General features: G+C 38.9%; 2 protein-coding genes across 2 annotated transcripts in view; one reads left to right on the top strand and one right to left on the bottom strand.

Annotated features, from left to right (window-relative positions):
* Window positions 1-18582, bottom strand: part of LOC145781846 (F-box DNA helicase 1-like) — a 28771-nt gene that overhangs the window by 2394 nt on the left and 7795 nt on the right. Inside the window, exons 11-16 of the mRNA XM_082593527.1 lie at window positions 18301-18445; window positions 17625-17821; window positions 16881-17042; window positions 1981-2104; window positions 1409-1533; window positions 1079-1243 (exon numbers count right to left, since the gene is read on the bottom strand). Coding sequence (XP_082449653.1) covers window positions 1079-1243; window positions 1409-1533; window positions 1981-2104; window positions 16881-17042; window positions 17625-17821; window positions 18301-18445 — 918 coding nt within the window. The remainder of the gene's footprint in view (window positions 1-1078; window positions 1244-1408; window positions 1534-1980; window positions 2105-16880; window positions 17043-17624; window positions 17822-18300; window positions 18446-18582) is intronic.
* LOC145781855 (NADP-specific glutamate dehydrogenase-like) lies at window positions 3106-16255 on the top strand. Its single transcript, XM_082593539.1, has 11 exons — window positions 3106-3421; window positions 12198-12300; window positions 12667-12795; window positions 13176-13247; window positions 14005-14199; window positions 14312-14465; window positions 14586-14761; window positions 15111-15208; window positions 15275-15476; window positions 15724-15883; window positions 15977-16255. The coding sequence occupies exons 1-11, from the start codon at window positions 3282-3284 to the stop codon at window positions 16066-16068; spliced, it is 1521 nt and encodes a 506-aa protein (XP_082449665.1). The 5' UTR covers window positions 3106-3281; the 3' UTR covers window positions 16069-16255.

The following is an 18582-nucleotide window of genomic DNA, read 5'->3' as shown; positions in this document are numbered from 1 at the left end:
TATTTCACGTAATGAATAAATATAAGCTTACTGAAATCATATCATAACATTTTTGAATAAAAAATAGCAAAAGTTATGTTAGCCACTGTAGGTACAGTGCTGTATCATTATGAAACCAGGGGAGCTATGATTTCTCGGAAAAGTAATTATACAGCAGAAACATGGTGACTTGGCAATCCGTTTTATCATTAGTAATATAAATCCCAACCAAGACATTACACCATGAGCTCAGTTTGCAAAAGCGGATGATTTGTTGCATAAGTTTCCAATCTAGGGTCCACAACCACCCAAGAGCTCCGTAGAAAATTGTGATGTTAAGAAAAAGTGGTGAAATTTGAGCAATACAATATATATTTATTTTTTTTGAAAATCATCGCTCAGAATGCCTTTGTTACGTTTAAGGATCCGCAGGCTAGATCAGTTCTTGGAAAGAGGTTTGCATTGAAAAAAAATGCTGTGAGTCCACGATCCATTGGAAGTACTCCTTGAAATTTACTGCTTAGTGTGGATTAAAAAGGATTTAAAAGCGCCCATTTTAAGACTTGAAAAACATTCCTAGATAATTGCACAGTGGGCGTTAATCTTCAGTGGAATTATATGATGTTGACATTGAACATAATATTAATGTCATGGTTTTATTTATTGTCGCTCTACAACAGCTAACGTCTTTTAGCGACAAGGTTCATTTTTAATTTTATATCAGGTTTACATGTGATTACACGACTGATTCTCACTGCGTTATGCAAGAAAGCACGAAATCGGTACGGTTTTTAAAGTCTCCGGTTTGACCCGACCTGGAATTGATCTCGATCTACCAGCAACAGAGCCGAAGGCGAAACCACTCGACCACTGAACTGGTAACATTGAACATGGCCACTTAGAAGTTGAGTCACCGCTTTGTAGCCTACAGAGTACAGATGGTGCAATTGTTTTTTCGTTTTGTAATTATCCTTACAGCAATTACATTGCTTTTCCAACTTCCCAGTTAACAAATCGGTCGTTTTTACATTGATTCAACGTCTACAAATGTTAAATCAATGTAAAAACTAAATATTTTTTTAACTATACAAGCAGTTACCTGATTGATTTTCGGCTGAAGAAGCGTAACGACTACGGCAGAATTAAGCATCGCTTTGCAGTGGATGCAAAATATCGTGACAGGACTTGTGGGCTGATCACTTTGAACTTCTGAAGCGTTACTTTCAAACAACTCTGCTGTCAGGGCAGGCTTTTTAAAGTGAATCTAAACATATAAAGTTCGCATTGCTTAGTTTTTTATCTTTCGTCAAAAAATTTCAAATATTTATTCACAAATTCAGCAACCTTGAAGCAAACTTTGTTAGTTTAAACAAAATCTGATACTGTATAAGTTACCAGGTAGCGTTTGTAGAAGACGAGGAAAACTGACCTTACAAAAATCTAGCAGCTTACACAGCGTTGGGGACATGATGAGGAAACGCTTCGCTCTCGTGGCAGCGACGTAGAGCAAGTTCGCTTCTTCTCTTTGGTACTTTGAAAGCTCATTTCCGGCCACTGCCATACGACAAAATATGCAATTGTACAATGTACAGTAGCATGGTCAACGCGAGTGAGCTTAATCGTAGTAGGTGTTTTGTTGTCAATTTGTTTTCAACCTGCTGCTGTTGTGAATTAATCACGATTCATACATAGATGGTTGTGACAGAAGGCATGAAATATGACGGCACAGTTGAGTGGCTGCAAGTATCCTATGACGTAGATTCAAATTCTATCCAGTGTTGCTTCACGAGCCTACTCCATGCGTACAACAGCATACAAGACGTTACGTAGGGAATGACTTCATCATGTGCAGCGCATTCGATGGTCTTTGTGCTTTACACCAGAGTCAAACATAAGGAAAACTTTTTTAATCGATGGACAAGTATTTCATCTTCAATCAAGCAGCACTGAATTACACGTAATTTGTTTTCAAACGTTCAAGATGATCCGGAAATAACTTACCAAACTTTTGAACGAGACCTTTAGCAAAGTCATCAAACAATATCACAGTGTCGAACTCAAGTCCTTTAGCTTTGTGTATGGTGCTGACTACAATGTCAGTTCCATGCAAAGAATCGGGAAGGCCCTAAACGGAAAGAAAACATTTGAGATGAAGCTGCTTTATGAGAAGCACGAAAGTAGCTATATAATATCTATTACATATGCAAGAATACTAAAACTGTACAGTTTTAACTACGATGGTTGAAAGCACCAACAGCGAATTATTGAACTATTAAGCAAACACTTATTTTGTGGACTTTTTTCGTATACACCAACTATTATCCGCTGATTAGAAACGCATATTACTGATTCACCGATGGACTTCCCACAATCTCAATTTACTGTAGTTTAAGTAATCATACGCTTAGCTTAATCGGTCGCTTAAAAGATCCTCTGTTAAAACGTCTAACCCAAAATAATATTAGATTGTAATCCTCCAGCGCTAAGATTAATAAAAATAAACAAAACATTAAAAAGGACGATACAAATTTATGTTAGAAAATATAACTAGACGTTTTTTCGCTTTGTCAAATTTATTTTGTAGAAAGCTACAAGTTCCATCCATGATGAGCATAACTGTGAGACAGCTTTTTACAAGGCTAGAATATATTTTAAAGCCTTTGAACGTGAAAAAGTCTTTGCTTTGGATTTAACAACGTTTAAAGAGAGATACTTAAACATTCATACAAAGAAGGGAGTTAGATGTAAACACAGAAATTTGACCATAAAGAGCTTATAGTTTTAGCGAGTAGCCAGGGCAACAGTATTTTGGTCATTCACAAAAAGCAATAAATCATCTGTTAAGCCACGCCCATCATGTTCGCCAATCAAAAACAATAAAAATTTGGTACAAAAGTTACGACACACTTTTAGTGAAAGCTTTAAAAACAAACTTGCATCAAAGCTGACTCATTCACCTGGTTGCTTACCAATGTGAAAAAAGCAACAATGCACTATCGGTAATAAAAAATCTGAAAAAATTCAAGTTTGCAACGCACGAGCAAGCAGTCAGTCATAGCTCTCATGACAGGCAGAAGATAAAAAGCAAATCATGATTTAAAACAGACGTAGCCCAGAGCAAGGGAAAGAGACATACAGAAATTTGCAAAGTGACAACTCAGCAAAGATAGAAAAAAGACAACGAAAACAATAGATTGTGAACGAAAACAATACAACTGTGTCAAAATCAGAAGAAAAATATTTTAAGAACTAAAACTAAATCAGAGCCAGGAGCGAATGTTAGGAAAGACGTAGATAATTTCATGATGGTTAACTGGCTCCGGACTTTCGCGTCATCATGGAAGCTTCACTCCCTCTTGCTGCAAAGCAACGAACACACCGTGGTGCTCCTCGGTAGTTTGTCAGGAGGACACCAACACAAAAGATCAATCTTTCCTACAAGGTCAGTGTTTACATTTTATTTATTTTTAATCGTATTGTTTGAAGAAACAAAGTCAACACGTCATGTTTAGATGGTTTTTAAATCAAATGCTACCCAACAGCGAACGATAGGCCTGTATGTGGTTGACCGGGTGTAGTTACAGTCAACAGGAATAGGCTCTTGAATGTATTTCCGATTGCCCAAGTTTAAAGCCGCAATGCAATGCAGCTGTTGCAAAGCTATCAAGCAACCGTTGCGTGAACGAAAGGGAGAAATGTTGCAAAGACAAGGAAGTAAAGGACTGAGAGAGATTTTATTATTGGCACAACATGAGCAGTTACATAACAAAAATGCAAAAAGCTTTAAACGCTGTTAAAACATTAACAGGGTTACATTTTTCTGCCACAAGTGTCGTAGGATAATAAGTTGCATAAGGCGCTTCCATGATAATTAAATCTTTCTAACTTTTGGCATTAAAGTTACAATTTTGTTGCAACATGTAAACTTGGCACTAATTAATGGCATGCCCGATCAATCCAAATAAAGCGGTGTGAAAATTTTCAGCTTTGCTGCATCATTAAACAAAGAGATTACGTCACTAAGCCTGAGGAATGTCTTACATAAATTTAACAAAGATTGATAGAATTAACAAGAATACAGCCAGCAACATTAAAAACTAGCCTACTCTGCACTAACCAAGCAGTTACATAAAAGAAAATTGCGGTGACAAGCCATGACGCACTATCACGTCTGTCGAACTAAGTAGTTGACTGCATTGCTCTTAAAAGTAAAAGCCTCAGGTTGTAAGCCAAAAGGCTAATCAGCAAATTGAAGCACAAAGGTTTCCAACAATATTTTACAAAAGTTTTAGTTTTCATTGCCCATGGTTAACGTTTCTTATAATTCTGATGACGTTTTCACATTTCCAGACAGTTAATTCGGTCATATTTTAATTGAATCAATGTAAAAATGACGGATTTTGTTGTCTGGGTTGTTGCATCATCGCAAGCGTCCTTCTAATACACAGAAAGTAAACATGGAGACGCTGCAAAATTACGATCACTTGTGTGACGTCACAGCAGTCAAGACGGGATATTTGCATACAAGCATGTTTTATTAAAAAAATAGATATTTTATTTGCGTTAAGCGGTTGTACAACATACTTCAACGTTAATAAAACTAAAATGAAATGTGTGTGTGAAAGGCTGAAGTGGTTGGAATGCTTTCTAACTTAAGCGGGTCAATAAAAGAATCAGCACAAAACTCCACTTGTGTGTCCAAAGCAAAAAGCAAACCAAGAGACAAAAACACGTCATTCCATACACAAGGAGATTATTGTATTCACCACTCGAGCCAACCGCAATGCATTGTAGTCAGTAAGGCTTGAAGTGAACGCCTGTTTGGCAGGGTTGTCGGTATGTTACCCAACCCAAAAAAACCCGGGTGTTTTTTTTAAAAAAAAAACCCAGAGCATCATATTTGTCCAATTTTTATTAGAAAATTGAAAAAAATGAACCAAAGTACTACAAGGTACTTAAAACAAACTTCAAATTAGGACTTAAGGATGTGATTGTGAAGGAAATTTCCAAGGACAAATTGAAAACACAGTGGATATTTCTGTACACAAAAATCAAGTAATGCCACTTTGTACTGCACTAAAACTCATTATGCAAGAAGGCCTCATAGTAAACCAGCCCTAGTGCATTATTTTAGTGAGTCATGCCGGCATGTACTGTGAGGGAGAGGCACTTCCTTGGTAAAAAGTAGTGTTTGAGGTGAAATAAGCATGAATCTACCTTTTTTGCATCTTTTTTAAATAAAACCCCAAAAATCCCAAGCAGGTTGGGCTTTTTAAAAAAAAACGGGTTTTTCTCAACCCTGCTTTTTAGTAGGCTAATGCTGTAAATCGATCAAGTGTTGTAGTGGTAAATTTATCTTTAAATCTTTGGCAAAGGGGAAACGAGAACCCCATTATATCAATAAAGCTTTCGTTTAATCACACAAGTGTGGAAATATTTGTCAATCTTATAAAACTGGATTTAAAATACTGGGATGATTCCACATGTGCATTGGTGAGACAAGAGTAACTGAAGAGTAAAGTGGGCACGCTGGATACATTTTTGATTTAAATTCCGTACTTTCAACGTAAAACATAACTAAATAGGGGGTGAATTCTACATTTTATGCGTAAGCGTGGTGGTGGCACAGTTTCCCGTTCAAATTCAATATTTTTCGTTTCTCTCTCAGTTTAGAAAATGCGTTCCTCGTTTGTTGTTCATTTGCTCAAGGTAGAAAGTGATTCAATAGACTAAAAATAGTGTGACACGCGATGGCGCGCATAAGCTGCAAAGTTCTGCAAATACCTTTGGTTTGATTGACTCCATGCAAGCCAGAATAAACCCGAACATCGCCGTTTTCATTAACATACGGTGAAAACAGTCAGTAAAATCATATCATTTGACGTTATTCAATGACAAATTGTAAAGTGAAACAGTTCATGTCTGTTGTTTCAAAACACGCAGCCAACACAGAAATCTTAGCCAGCAAATCTTTTTTATTGCGGACGTTGAATTAATGTAAAAATGACTGATTTGCTGATTGAAATCTACCATGATCATCTCAACAACTAAAATTCATCAAAGTTTTTTTCTTCCAGTGAAGGTGTATATTTAGAGACAGCTATAATCAACTGAAATATCTCATGGAATTTGGAGCGACTTGGGACGAATTTACTCCATTGCCCCCCCCCCCAGATACATGTCTCTACAACCACCTGGCACAATTCATTTATTCCAAGCTTTTATCGAAACACAATCCTGTGACTAAAACTGAAGCACCCAGCATGGAGAAATTGCCCTCTTCACGTCATTTGAATATGCGGCAGCGTTGAAACGACGTAAAACCACCCAGTTATGTTTGCTCAATACGAAGACAGTTGCTCTCTGTGTGCCCCAACTGCGGCGTTCAGCTATTCATTAACCACTGCATGTGAAGAAGCGTTCCTACAAAGCAATAGAGGTTGCAAGCATATTGAATCTATTTCCAACTTTGCCGTTTATTAAACGATTTACATATTTAACCGACCGTCCAGTCAAAAAAATCTTCACTGCTAGGCCATATTGCAAGCAACTTGTTTTCAGAAACAGATTTCCCAGAAGCGCTTGGCTAACATACTGACTCACTGAGTCAACAGGATAACAGGAACAGGGTCAACCAGGTAGTGGGGTTATCAGATAAAATAAATTACGGTACCGAAACTTTTCTGTTTTGTTTATAGCTATTCTATCTTTAAAAATTGAGAAACTCCATTCACTTTTTAAAATGAAAGTTTTGATGTAGAAACAATCAGCAAACACCAGCTGTTTTTTTACATTCCTCAGCGTTGCCAGCCGTTGAACAAAAGTAACAAGGACATTTTTTGTTTTGCTTCAAACTCTGGGGACGCTGACGCGGTGTAAAACTGACAGCTTTGTTTACCAAGCACAAACTTCTATTAAGCTACAGCCATAGCTGCACGGGACTAAAACATTTTAGGGGGGGAGGCCGGGAGGGGTAAATTGCCCAAATCTGCGTGATATTATTGAAATCGCCCAAACATAGTCTACATATCGAAATAGCTACGATATCTCTACTGAGCTTGAGATAATGAGTGCCTATATGAACATGTTGATTTGGACAGTTTCATAAAAGGATTAATCAGCTTCAGGTGATTTCATATGTTGTTGGTTAATTAATAAGATTGTGCAAATGCCAGCATTTGATCAATGCAGAATAGCAGTACCGGTACCATTGGGTTAATCAGATCCAAGTAATTTTGTTGGTGCCCAAATTAACCTGCTGATTCAGACAGTTTCATAGATGGATTAATTACTGTAGATTCCGGTAATTTCATATTTTGTTGGTGCCCAAATTAACGTATTGACTTGAACTGTTTCATAAAAGGATTAAGACAGTTTATGGCTTTTTAAGCAACATAGTTTGCCCAAACATTTGTACATTTTTGCCCGAATATGCGGCGTTTTTTGACAACACGGCGGCTGCCCCTTCTGGCTCGTACGGCTATGGCTACAGCCTTTATCTACAAACCATCTTAAAAAGTTTACTTTTTCTGCTAAAGCTTGTTTGGCACAACGTTGCCAATGTTGCTTCTAGAAAGGTAAAAGTAACAAGGATACCAACTTACCAAGACGCATTGTGATGAAACTAGTCCTCTCACCCAGTTTCTAACTTTAAAAACTAACCTAACTCTCCCAAACAACGTGCTCGTTGTATAAATTCTATAGCGACGCAGGTTTGGAAGGTATTTTGGAAGGATTTCAAAACTCTCGACATTTCAGAAAAGAAAAAAATTTCAATTTTTGCCTCGTTTCAATGCCATAAGACAATAGTGTTACAAGTGACAAGCAGGGCTGCGAAGTCGGGGGACAAATATATAACTCCGACTCCTCGATTTATAACAGGCCCATTCAGACCCCGGACACACCAAAATCTCTCCCACTCCACAGCCCTAGTAACAAGTTTACTGCGGTGAAATTAAATTGAAGCAAATTGGAAAATCTACCCACCAATCCTCAGGGCACTGAGAACACTACAATAAAGGCAATGCAACTTGGACAACAGAAATCAACACAAGTTGCCATTATGCAAAACGTACCAACAAAAATCTTTAGCAGAGCAAGACAAAAACCTTCGATCGATTGAGACAAATGTCACACATAGCTGATTTATTCATGGTCTGAGCCCTGAGATTTGTTGCGAGAGCAAAGTTGGCCTCAAACTGTGGAAATTGTGTTTTGAGGAGGTTGTTGACTTAATCCAAACAGCGGCGGAAAAATATCTCAAACAAACAGGCGCGGATTTATGAGGGGTGCCGGGCTCCCCCCCCCGAAATTTTGTGAGGAATTGTTGAAGTTGTATGATTCCGCATCAAATGGTTTGATATGCTTTTAAACAGCTGATGCTGATATTAGTCCCACGGCGGACTTAACTTATCCCGGGGGCGGGGGGTGGGGGGGATAATTTTTTGTTATTATTATGATTGAAATTTTCCATCGATCAGACTCCGTTATTTTCTTTCATACAACTTCAAATACATTTTAATAGCAACATTTGTTGGAGCTGACTCAGCTGAAACCAACGCTGAACCAATGACATCAGTTGAAACAATCCGAAACCTTGAATGGCTGTTTTATAGTTTTTAGTCTTCATTATAATTTCAATCAATTACAGTATATGCCTGCAAACATACAAATATCCAATTGGTCATGGACATTGCATATAGGATTTTAAACCAGATTTCACGTTTACTTTGCATGCCTAGCATTTTTTATTCATTTTTATTCAAGCAAAATTTATTTTTTAAACATTCACAATTGATGAAAATGGCTGTTTTAATGTCTATTTTATAGCATATCGTATATGTCGTAGTATCATAGTTCATATCTGTTTTATCTTTTTCTTTCTTAGGCTATTAATTAATTTTTAAATTTTCTGCCCCCCCCCCCCCCGAAAAAAACTCCTAGATCCGCGTCTGCAAACAAGTATCGATAGTTGTTGCAAAACTAGCTGCAAAAGGCTAAACTCAAGCTTTATTCCAAATGCACGTAGTCACATTCTCGTGTGGAACAACATTAATCTCTTTTTATCACAGATCCATTTGATTTAGTACTCAAGAGATTAGGAACTCCGCAAGCTCAAATATACGGTATATTACATTGCATTACATGAAGTTGTTTTACGTAGTAAAGAATGCAAATACAACCGCTGACATTGCCGTAATAATACTGAAGTCTCATCCCAGACAACAAAACGCGCCGTTTTTACGTCAATGTAAAAACGACGCATTTTGCTGTCTGGGATACTTGACAAATGGAGTATGTCAGCAAACGAGGAGTTATAGTAGAGTTGGAAACATGAAACTCACGCGACCTTTACGCGCCACGTGTCTGGGTGATCAGACACTACCCAGCAAAAGCGGCCTGTGTAAAAATGGCAACCTTTTCTAGTTGATTCTGCCGACTGCAAGCGAAACCATTGGCAGCTTCACACAGACACAAGACGACACTGATTATTATCAGTGAGCATTTACAGTTTTCTGATAAACAATCAAGCTTCCCAGTATTCAACAAGTATTTAATCAGAAAGCAAGACCACACTACACATCAGGCTGGGAGTCAACCATTTTCAAATGGGAGCGCTCAAATCCAAAATATGAACTATTTTGTAAAAACGACACCGTTCCTTCTAAACACTCCTCATTGCTATCTCCAAAAAAGAGATCGTACGAGCAAGTGGCCTCAAACAGCACATCATGGATAAAACCAAGGACTGTTTAGCTCAAAATAGGAAATTCGTGTATCTTCTCGACCCCCTAAATCAGTGTTTCTCAACCTTTTGTGGTTCATGACCCCTTTTAGGTGATTAACACAGCCTGCGACCCCTTTCCTGCTATGTTTTCTATAGATATACAAATTTACACAATAACACATTTCAATAACATTTAATTTCAAAGAACTGCTGAATGTCACAACTTTTAATGCGACGGTTGACTCTGCAACTGCTTGGTCAACTTCGAAATGAGTGGTTGAGTGCTTGATAACGCCAATCTCATATCATCTTCAAGTTTCCTTCGATTTCTTGCCTTCGTTTTGATATGGACAAGAGCTGAAAAATCACTTTCGCAGAGGTATGTTGTGGCAAATGGAAGTAATATTCGAAAAGCTTGTTCAGATAGTTGTGGGTATAATTTACGCATAGCAGACCAGAACTGAGAGAGTGGCATTTCATGAAAAACGCCACATGCGGAAGAATCATTTTAAGATCATAAAATTGGTCTTGTAATTCATCTGGAATATCAGCAACATCCAAAGCAGTAGAGAACGGATTTGTACAAATGCGGCATCTCTTTCTTTGAGCCACCATGCTTTGAGCTCAGGGAAATATCGTTCTACTTGAACAAACGATGATAAATTGGCCTGCAACCGAGTTAAGCGTTCTCTTTCGTAACAGTGCAACCAATTAGTCATTTTCTACGACTTTATTGTATACTAAATAGATTGCTGCAAAGATTTTTCATTTATGTGGAAATTTTTGCGATTTCAAAAATCTTTTATGAATATCTTTGCGACCCCCAGGTTGAGAAACGCTGCCCTAAATACAGGCCTGCTACACAGGTCCAGATCACCATGATATGACTTGAAATCTAAGTTATTCAAAGCAACCAGTCATAGCGGTCTTGATTTCGAATGTTATAAAATAAAAAATAAGAAACTAAGCGAAGTACTCGTCTGAGCTACGGCAACTCAGGAAGTGGTAACACAGAAAACTATTTTGTTGATTGTATGTAGAGCGAAATGATCTTGAAATTATGGAAAAGCACAAAAAATGCATGAATGTCTCTTTTCAAAAACAATTCTGTATTTTCAATGACGAACGTGCTGGAAAATAATAAGTTCAATTACAACTAGCTGTGGTTTGATGCTCATTCACCTGATTGCGAAAGAAATAGCGTCCATTACCACGTTTAATTATCGTGCAACGCTAAACGTCACGCTTCACTGCGTGTTTCGCCGGCATGAGGAAATTCGAGACTGGTCAGTGAGCTTAGAGGAAATTATCCAAAATAAAGCACTTGTGGACGTTATGAGGTTTCGTCGCATACAAGTGATACAAGTCATCGCAAATCAAATAACATGTGGTGAAAGCTGACTGCCGATAAACGAAAAAAGACGCAAAGCAACACGTGCGCATTCGAGAAGCGACGAGACCACTTGCGGCAAATGACGACGACGGCAGCAAAATTAAAAGGTCAATAGCCAGCATTCCAGCAAGCTATTTCAACACAGTTGCAGAATGCAGACAAGAATAATAAATGGAAGGTTGCGTGCTCTGTTCACTGGTTGAAGTATTGTGCTGCGGTTGATGCTGTCAGTTGCGTAGACAAGTTATCGTTTAGTTTTTGAAAACAATCGAGATGGCCTGAACTCGGAAAGGTGCAACTGGTCGATTTCAGCATTTGATTTGCAAAATAATTCAACAGTTAGTTTAGAAATCCACAATGCAATCGACAACGTTAAAACAGAAGATAACTTGAACGTTGACAGAGAATCACAGACCAACACAGAAGTTTGAAAAGTGAGCACATGGCCAGCCGTGTATTAGCCCTTCTGGGAATGCCTATTGCCTCAAGTACAAATCATGCTGAACAACCAGCGGATTATGTTCAGAAAACGCATTGTTTTTACACTGACCAACATCGTTGATCAGTCGCTCTGAGGTTGGAATAACAAAACAATCGTAACATGCGCTTGCCGCGTGATTACCACGAGAAGAAACCATGTTAATATTAGGAATTTGTAAAAAACTTTTTGAAAATTTTAAAAACTTTTCTACTCCAAAAGTTGAAGTAGACGAGTAGTATAAAATTGATCAGCAGGAAGGCAGGTTGTTCATTGTCCGATCGAGACCATTTGCGAGTCACGTTGCGATAAAGTGCTAAATAAAACAGTTCATCATCAATGTCTCCAATGACAATGATGTAAAACGTGCGATTTACGAGAGGAATACCTTGCAGAATTAAGATTTTGAAGTTTGTTTCAAGTGGTATAAAATAGTTTTGGCAGTTAATCTTGCACAGAACAAGATAGTGTGCATACGTGTGAAGATATATACAATTTTCGAGGGTTTATCCTGTTATCGACGTTTGCCTGGTCTACATTGTGAGACTGCTAAATACCAGTTAGCATTATTGCAGTACTGTTCGGTTTGTACCAACATTGTGTGTGTGTTTTTTTTTCAGGAAGTTATACTCTAGTACTGGTCCTATAGCAATGGCTACTACTCTTGAACAAGTTCTGGCTAAATGCAGAAGCCGCGACCCCAATCAAGTGGAATTTCTGCAGGTTAGCATTTGTGATAATGTTTGGCGATTGTAGGTTTTAAGACGTCCGCTCCTGATGGTCGGCAACGTCTCTCCAGCATTTCTCATAATCGCAGGCGGCTTAAAACATGCAAGCCCCCAATGTTTTACATTGACCATGTAGTTGCTGATATGCAATCTCTGGCTACTTGGCCAGGTGGTGGCTTGAAATGAATGTCAAGAGTTTTCGGACGCACTTTCGTCACATGGCCTTGGTCTTGCTGCAGGCGCGATTTTCACCACACAAAGCAAATTTGTGCACCTGTGCAAGTTGACCCTCGATGCACAAGCATTGGTTGTCCAGTCAGGTGACATCACCTTCCGATTGCTCACGTTGCTTTAATTTCAGGCAGTGGATGAAGTCTTGACGTCACTGCAACCCTTGTTCCAACGTTACCCAAAATATTTGAATGTGTTGTCGGCAATACTAGAGCCTGAGAGGGTGATACAGTTCCGCGTACCTTGGCAAGATGATAAGGTAACTCAGAATAAAAAAGAAAAAACTAATTTTAAAAAACAAGTTAGATGTGCTTGAAAACGGTTGCGTTTTCTACAGTGTTCTCACAAATGCAAATGTAAAATTCCCTAAATCTGCTGAAAAATAGAACTTGGTGTAGTATAGCAGCAATATCGATTTAAAGGTCGAAAATGCTTAATCACACACAAAACTCGTTCAGGATCAGGACAACTAGGAATACTCCAACTCTGGCATCAACTATAGTCCAAACTTCACTGTATAACAGTCCCTATTGTTGGGTCAAAATTGATGTGTGAGGTTGAGGTGGATGGATAAGTTCAAAGATGTAAAAACTCAAGTCATTTTAGCTGACTTAACAATTGTTTCATATGGTTTTGCAGGGCAACATGCAGATAAACAGAGGTTTCAGAGTGCAATTCAATCAAGCCATAGGACCATACAAAGGAGGTTTGGTGAGTCACTGCATTAGAATTCACTGTTTTTATAGCACTCCGTGCAATCCTGTCATTTTTAACTGATCACTCAATTAAGCTACTCTATTTCAAATCATGTACCAGATCATGTTACTGTGTCGACGTTTTATCGTTAAAACATAGCAAATGAAGAGTGAAGTGCATTTCTTTAAATAAGTTTACAGCACAATGTGCATTAAATATTTATACTGTGCAGTGTGCACACGATCCAACTGTTGACATTTCACATATCTATGGGCTTTGCTATTGAGATGTTGAAATCTGAGGTTCCTTTACGTTAGCGATTCTGCTGATTCGGTGACTTGAGAGTTAATGTGCAATTTCTGTCACAAATTTATCACCTTTAAACTGTTGGTCGGTGTAAACCGGTTCGCTCACTGTATGACTCCAAATCCGAGCTTTGATTGGTCACAATCAATGGCGTGGCTTAGGTCAAGGGTTACCGAGGAAACTTTATAGTTTACTTTAGCTGCGCGGTAAATATTTGCATTCAAAATTAATGTTTGATATAATGGCAACTAGGTGAGAGAATTAGCAGCAAAACAAACTGATGTTGGATTCAGGCAACAAAATCGAATAATTTCATTTGCAAGCCATCGCACAATGAAGGTTTCCTTTAATTTCTTAACGTTCAGTCCAAATTTTGCTTTACGTATATTCCAATCAACCAAACTACGGTTGGTGGCACTTCGGGTTCGCGCAGGCTAAAGCTCATGCACCTTTCATTACTTTTCAGAGATTACACCCTTCCGTTAATTTGTCGATTATAAAATTTCTTGGTTTTGAGCAAATCTTCAAAAACGCCCTTACCACGCTGCCAATGGGAGGTGGCAAGGGAGGTTCAGACTTCGACCCAAAAGGCAAAACCGACAGCGAAGTTTTGCGATTCTGTCAAAGTTTCATGACTGAACTCTACAAACACATCGGACCGGTGAGTGAACAAATTACTTGGGCAAGTAGTTTTATGCGCAAGGTGATTGTGATAGGCTTCCGTGCTAATCGCTCTAGCCTGCAATGGGACTGAAAAATTGTATATCTTCCAGGACACAGATGTACCAGCAGGAGACATCGGCGTCGGCGGTCGCGAAATCGGTTTCCTTTTCGGACAATACAAACGAATTACTACTAGCCACCAGGGGGTGTTAACCGGCAAAGGTTGGGGTTGGGGAGGTTCTCTCATCAGACCAGAGGCCACTGGTGAGTGTCGAGTGGTTTTAATTGAACAAGTCACACTGAGCAGTAAGCGTGTCATCGCCACAGTAAAACTTTATTTTTTATGTTTGGTATTATGCTGACGCTCTTAATCGGATTTTCAAGGCTATGGCTTGGTCTACGCTTTGGATTTCGCCATGAAGGATCGAGGAGACAGTTTGAATGGCAAAAAGGTGACCCTTTCTGGCTCAGGAAATGTTGCACAATTCGCCGCCGAAAAGGTCTTGGAGTTGGGAGGAATTGTCCTCACCTTCAGTGACTCGTCTGGGACAATCTATGAGGTAAGTGGTTTTGCGTTAGCGATTTCGTCAAGCAACGGTTATGACGAGCAGCGAGCATTTCACAGTTGTTTGTATACTCTGCATGCTGGCAGTAGTTTCAACATTGCGAGATAAGTTTCATTTTGAAGTACATGGGAGAGAAATTCAGCATTCGGTGGTTAGTTTTCAAATCTGCGGAGAGAAAAGACGTCTATAAATAAGTGAATTGAAATGAAATACACTCTCGACTTCCTTTGCTGTCTACACTTAATGAAAATCTTTTTCTAAGTGAATTTTTAAAGTATATGGGGCTTTACGCATCAACGTCTGACCAAACTAATGAAAACTTGATCTTTTTTACTTCATGCAGCCCAACGGGTTTGATTCAGACAAAGTTAAACAACTGATGGCAATAAAAGAGCGACGAGGAAGGTGTAAAGAATACATGGACGTCTCAAAGACTGCCCAGTAAGTACAGTCCTGCTTGCTGTCACTGCAAAGGGAATAGACGCTTTAATGATGTATTTTCAACAGATACTTTGAAGGGCAACGACCTTGGAATGTAAAGTGCGATGTTGCCTTGCCTAGCGCCACTCAAAATGAGATTGAGCAGACCGATGCGGCCAATCTTGTGAAAAACGGGTGCAAGTACGTGTTCGAGGGAGCCAACATGCCATCCAATAACGACGCCATTGAGTTATTTAAAAAGAACAACGTCGTTTACTTTCCAGCAAAGGTAAAAGTCTTAGGCGTGTGCGTACCCAGACAGCAAAATCTGCAGGACGTTAAATCAATGTCAGAAATGACGGATTACTTTAATCTCGAAAGCACGTGTGTAAACTTAACAACCTTCACTTAATTTGATTGAGCTCAACCGAGGCCTCGGCTCAACCCATTCATTTGGTAACATGGGTGCCGCTGGTTAAATCTACAAATACGTTCCAGCGTTGACGTTTACGAAACATTTCGTTCTAATCTTTCAGGCAGCCAATGCTGGTGGTGTGGCAGTTTCAGGATTGGAAATGGCCCAAAATTCCAGTCGCGTTCATTGGACGCGTGAAGAGGTGGACGACAGACTCAAGGCGATTATGAAAAATATTTTCACCACTTGCAGAGACACAGCTGCTGACCTTGGCCACCCAGGTAAGATAAGTACCGACAAGCATTGTTTCCAACGTAATCTCATAGCTACAAACAATTCAGTTTTCTTATCTGACCGTTGCATTACGTTCGCAGGAGATTTCCAACTTGGAGCGAACGCTGCAGGTTTCAAGAAGGTCGCTGACGCAATGATCGATCAAGGACAGGTCTTCACCAACAAGTTATAATTTCTCACGCTGTGAGACTCCTTGCTGAGTTGAAGTTACTTGATCTTGATGGAACAACGATCGTTCAGGCTAATACTGAGAACTAGGTTGATAGTGTTATTTGAAATTCTATTCGATACTTTCCAGCAGTGCTATAATTACGTTTAATACACATATCCTCAATCAAAAGTGTGCTTTGGTCTTAACGCCCTGTACAGCGCCAGACTTGGGCATGTCCAACAACCACAAAGTGTAGCTTGCCCATTTGCATTGACACAGGCTGGCTGTGCTTAGTAAAGAAGTCTTTAGCTTTACAAATTTTTCTACAGTATGTTACACATATTTAACATGTCAACGTATTCGCAAACGTGCATGGTCACTGGTCACAAACACTAATGCTGTGTTGTAGCAAGTATATTCTCGGTATAACTAATTACTTGAGTTGGTTTTTAATGACCTGTATGACTATTTTTAAGCTTCAAACTCGCAAGTTTTTACAAGTATTTTGAACAATAGCACATTCACTACAAAAATTCAATTGTCTAATCAATAAGCATTTCAGTTAAGGTCTCAGCGCTGGCTGACCATAACAACGATAGTTCTTTTACCAGTTTCACCATTCTCTACCACCAAAACAAACATTACCGACCCTACTAATTATCATAAATGACATTTGTTAGTCGACAACGCTGCATCGTGTGGTGCTGAGAAAACAAAATCCCAAGGCTTGTGAATCCGAGTATTACATTAAATTGACACTTAAAGCTTCCGCCATAACTCGGGAAGATTTCAATGAAAAGTTCAACAACGTTTTATTCTAGGCCTTATCTTACTTGCAATATTCGAATTGCTTCAGGTATCCCGTCTCCAATTGCGTTCACGATGTCAATCTTAGCAAGCATCATCACGTCGTCAGCGGCTATTGCTTCTTCGTTCACTTCCTTCAAAGAACTGTACCGTCGCATGTCCTTAGTCTTGATTTTTAAGTTTAGTCTCTGGAAGGTGTGAGAAAATTTAATACTTGTACTCTACCAGTCAAAATAGTTTAGGTCATCCCATGGTTCACCGGTACGGTATCAAACTTTTGTTTTTTGACTGCAGGTCGGCGATAAAATCGTGCTTCCGACACTACGAGCAATGATAGATAAGCTCACCTCGTAGGCCAATATCACTACTAAACCGAGCCTGGGGTTGTTTTTAACTAACATACGCAACACCCTCGTCAGGTATTAAATCCAAAGTTTTTTATTACCGTAATGCAGATTTGTTTGAATAGATTAACATACATCGAACGCATTTAATCGACAAGCGCCTTAAAGCTACGATATAACATCTTGTACGTTGATAAACCATACTCAGCACACAACGACTCCAGTGAACGAAGGTCTGGCAGTACATTTCGCTCAAATTTTGACCATTTAAATCAAAGTAAAATGAACAGATTCGTTAGCTGAAAAAAAAGTGAAATAATAAATCACATACAGTTTAGTTTGTTTTTATTTTTTAACCATCACAACGAAAAACAATAGGCTATATGCAAACACGAGGTAGAAGCGACAAAACCACTAGATACTCACCATTCGTTCCTGTGGAGGTTTAGAGAGGGCGTAGAGGTCGGCAATTAACACCAGTCCCAGCTTGGTCGCCCCTCCCACTACCGACACACTTCGCTCGGGATGAGTTTTCAGTGAAGAAAGAACTTTCTTAATCACACCTAGGTTGGTTCGGCATAAAACGGCAACTTGCTGACTTCCTTCATCACCAGAAATCGACCCTAATGAAGACAGTTGCAGAGTTGAGTGCATTGGAAAGAACATTTAGTTGCATTTCTCTGATACACCACTCAATCAAATACCTTCTACATTTTTCATGTTTTCTGCAGTTTTCTACAGCAAGGTTTACATTGTAATTTTACAAATCTAAAGTTATAAACACACTTTAGCCAACTCGAACTGGTACTATTTGTTTTGCTTTCATGAAAATATCGTATCCGTGTTCCTCAAACATCTACAACCGAAACGAAGACGATCTCCTGAGGCATTGATGCGAACGGTAAAATAACGGAAAAAATTGGCTAAATAGCGCCAACTGCGGATACTTTTTTTTGACGCTGTTTACCAAGCAAGTTACAAATCCATAAAATATTAAGCGATGCAACTTCGGTCTGAAGACAGCCTTACCTACGTTGGTAAGAGTATATGTCACAGCCATACGCAATAATTCCACATGAAAAGTATCAAATCAATGCATTACCAGGCTGGCCGACTCCAAGCAGAGTCTTGTCGGCTACAGAGCTTCGTTGATCTTCATTGTTGCTTGTGTTGGAGAAATCATTGAATTTAAACGAGCGAAGAATGCAATCTGCCACCTGAGCAATCTCCGGACCAAATCGAAAGCTCTAAATAAAATGAACCAAAACAAAATTTGCAAAGCATTTCTTACCAAAAACTTTCAGAAAAAGTTGTACTGCAAAATTTTAAAAGGCATTTTTAAAAAAAAATAAGGTTAACATATATGTGATGCTTTTCAAAGTGG

The sequence above is a fragment of the Aplidium turbinatum genome, chromosome 1, assembly GCF_918807975.1.
Source record: "Aplidium turbinatum chromosome 1, kaAplTurb1.1, whole genome shotgun sequence".
In the NCBI taxonomy this organism is placed as follows: Eukaryota; Metazoa; Chordata; class Ascidiacea; order Aplousobranchia; family Polyclinidae; genus Aplidium; species Aplidium turbinatum.
Note: the sequence above shows the minus strand (reverse complement) of the source record. Positions and strands in the feature narration are given on the sequence as shown.

Excerpts from the sequence above, each read along its gene's own strand:
- LOC145781855 (XM_082593539.1), top strand. The coding sequence starts at position 3,282 with ATGATGGTTAACTGGCTCCGGACTTTCGCGTCATCATGGAAGCTTCAC. Across the intron at positions 12,301-12,666 it reads ATCAAGTGGAATTTCTGCAG|GCAGTGGATGAAGTCTTGAC; the intron begins GTTAGCATTTGT and ends CTTTAATTTCAG. Across the intron at positions 14,466-14,585 it reads CATCAGACCAGAGGCCACTG|GCTATGGCTTGGTCTACGCT; the intron begins GTGAGTGTCGAG and ends CGGATTTTCAAG.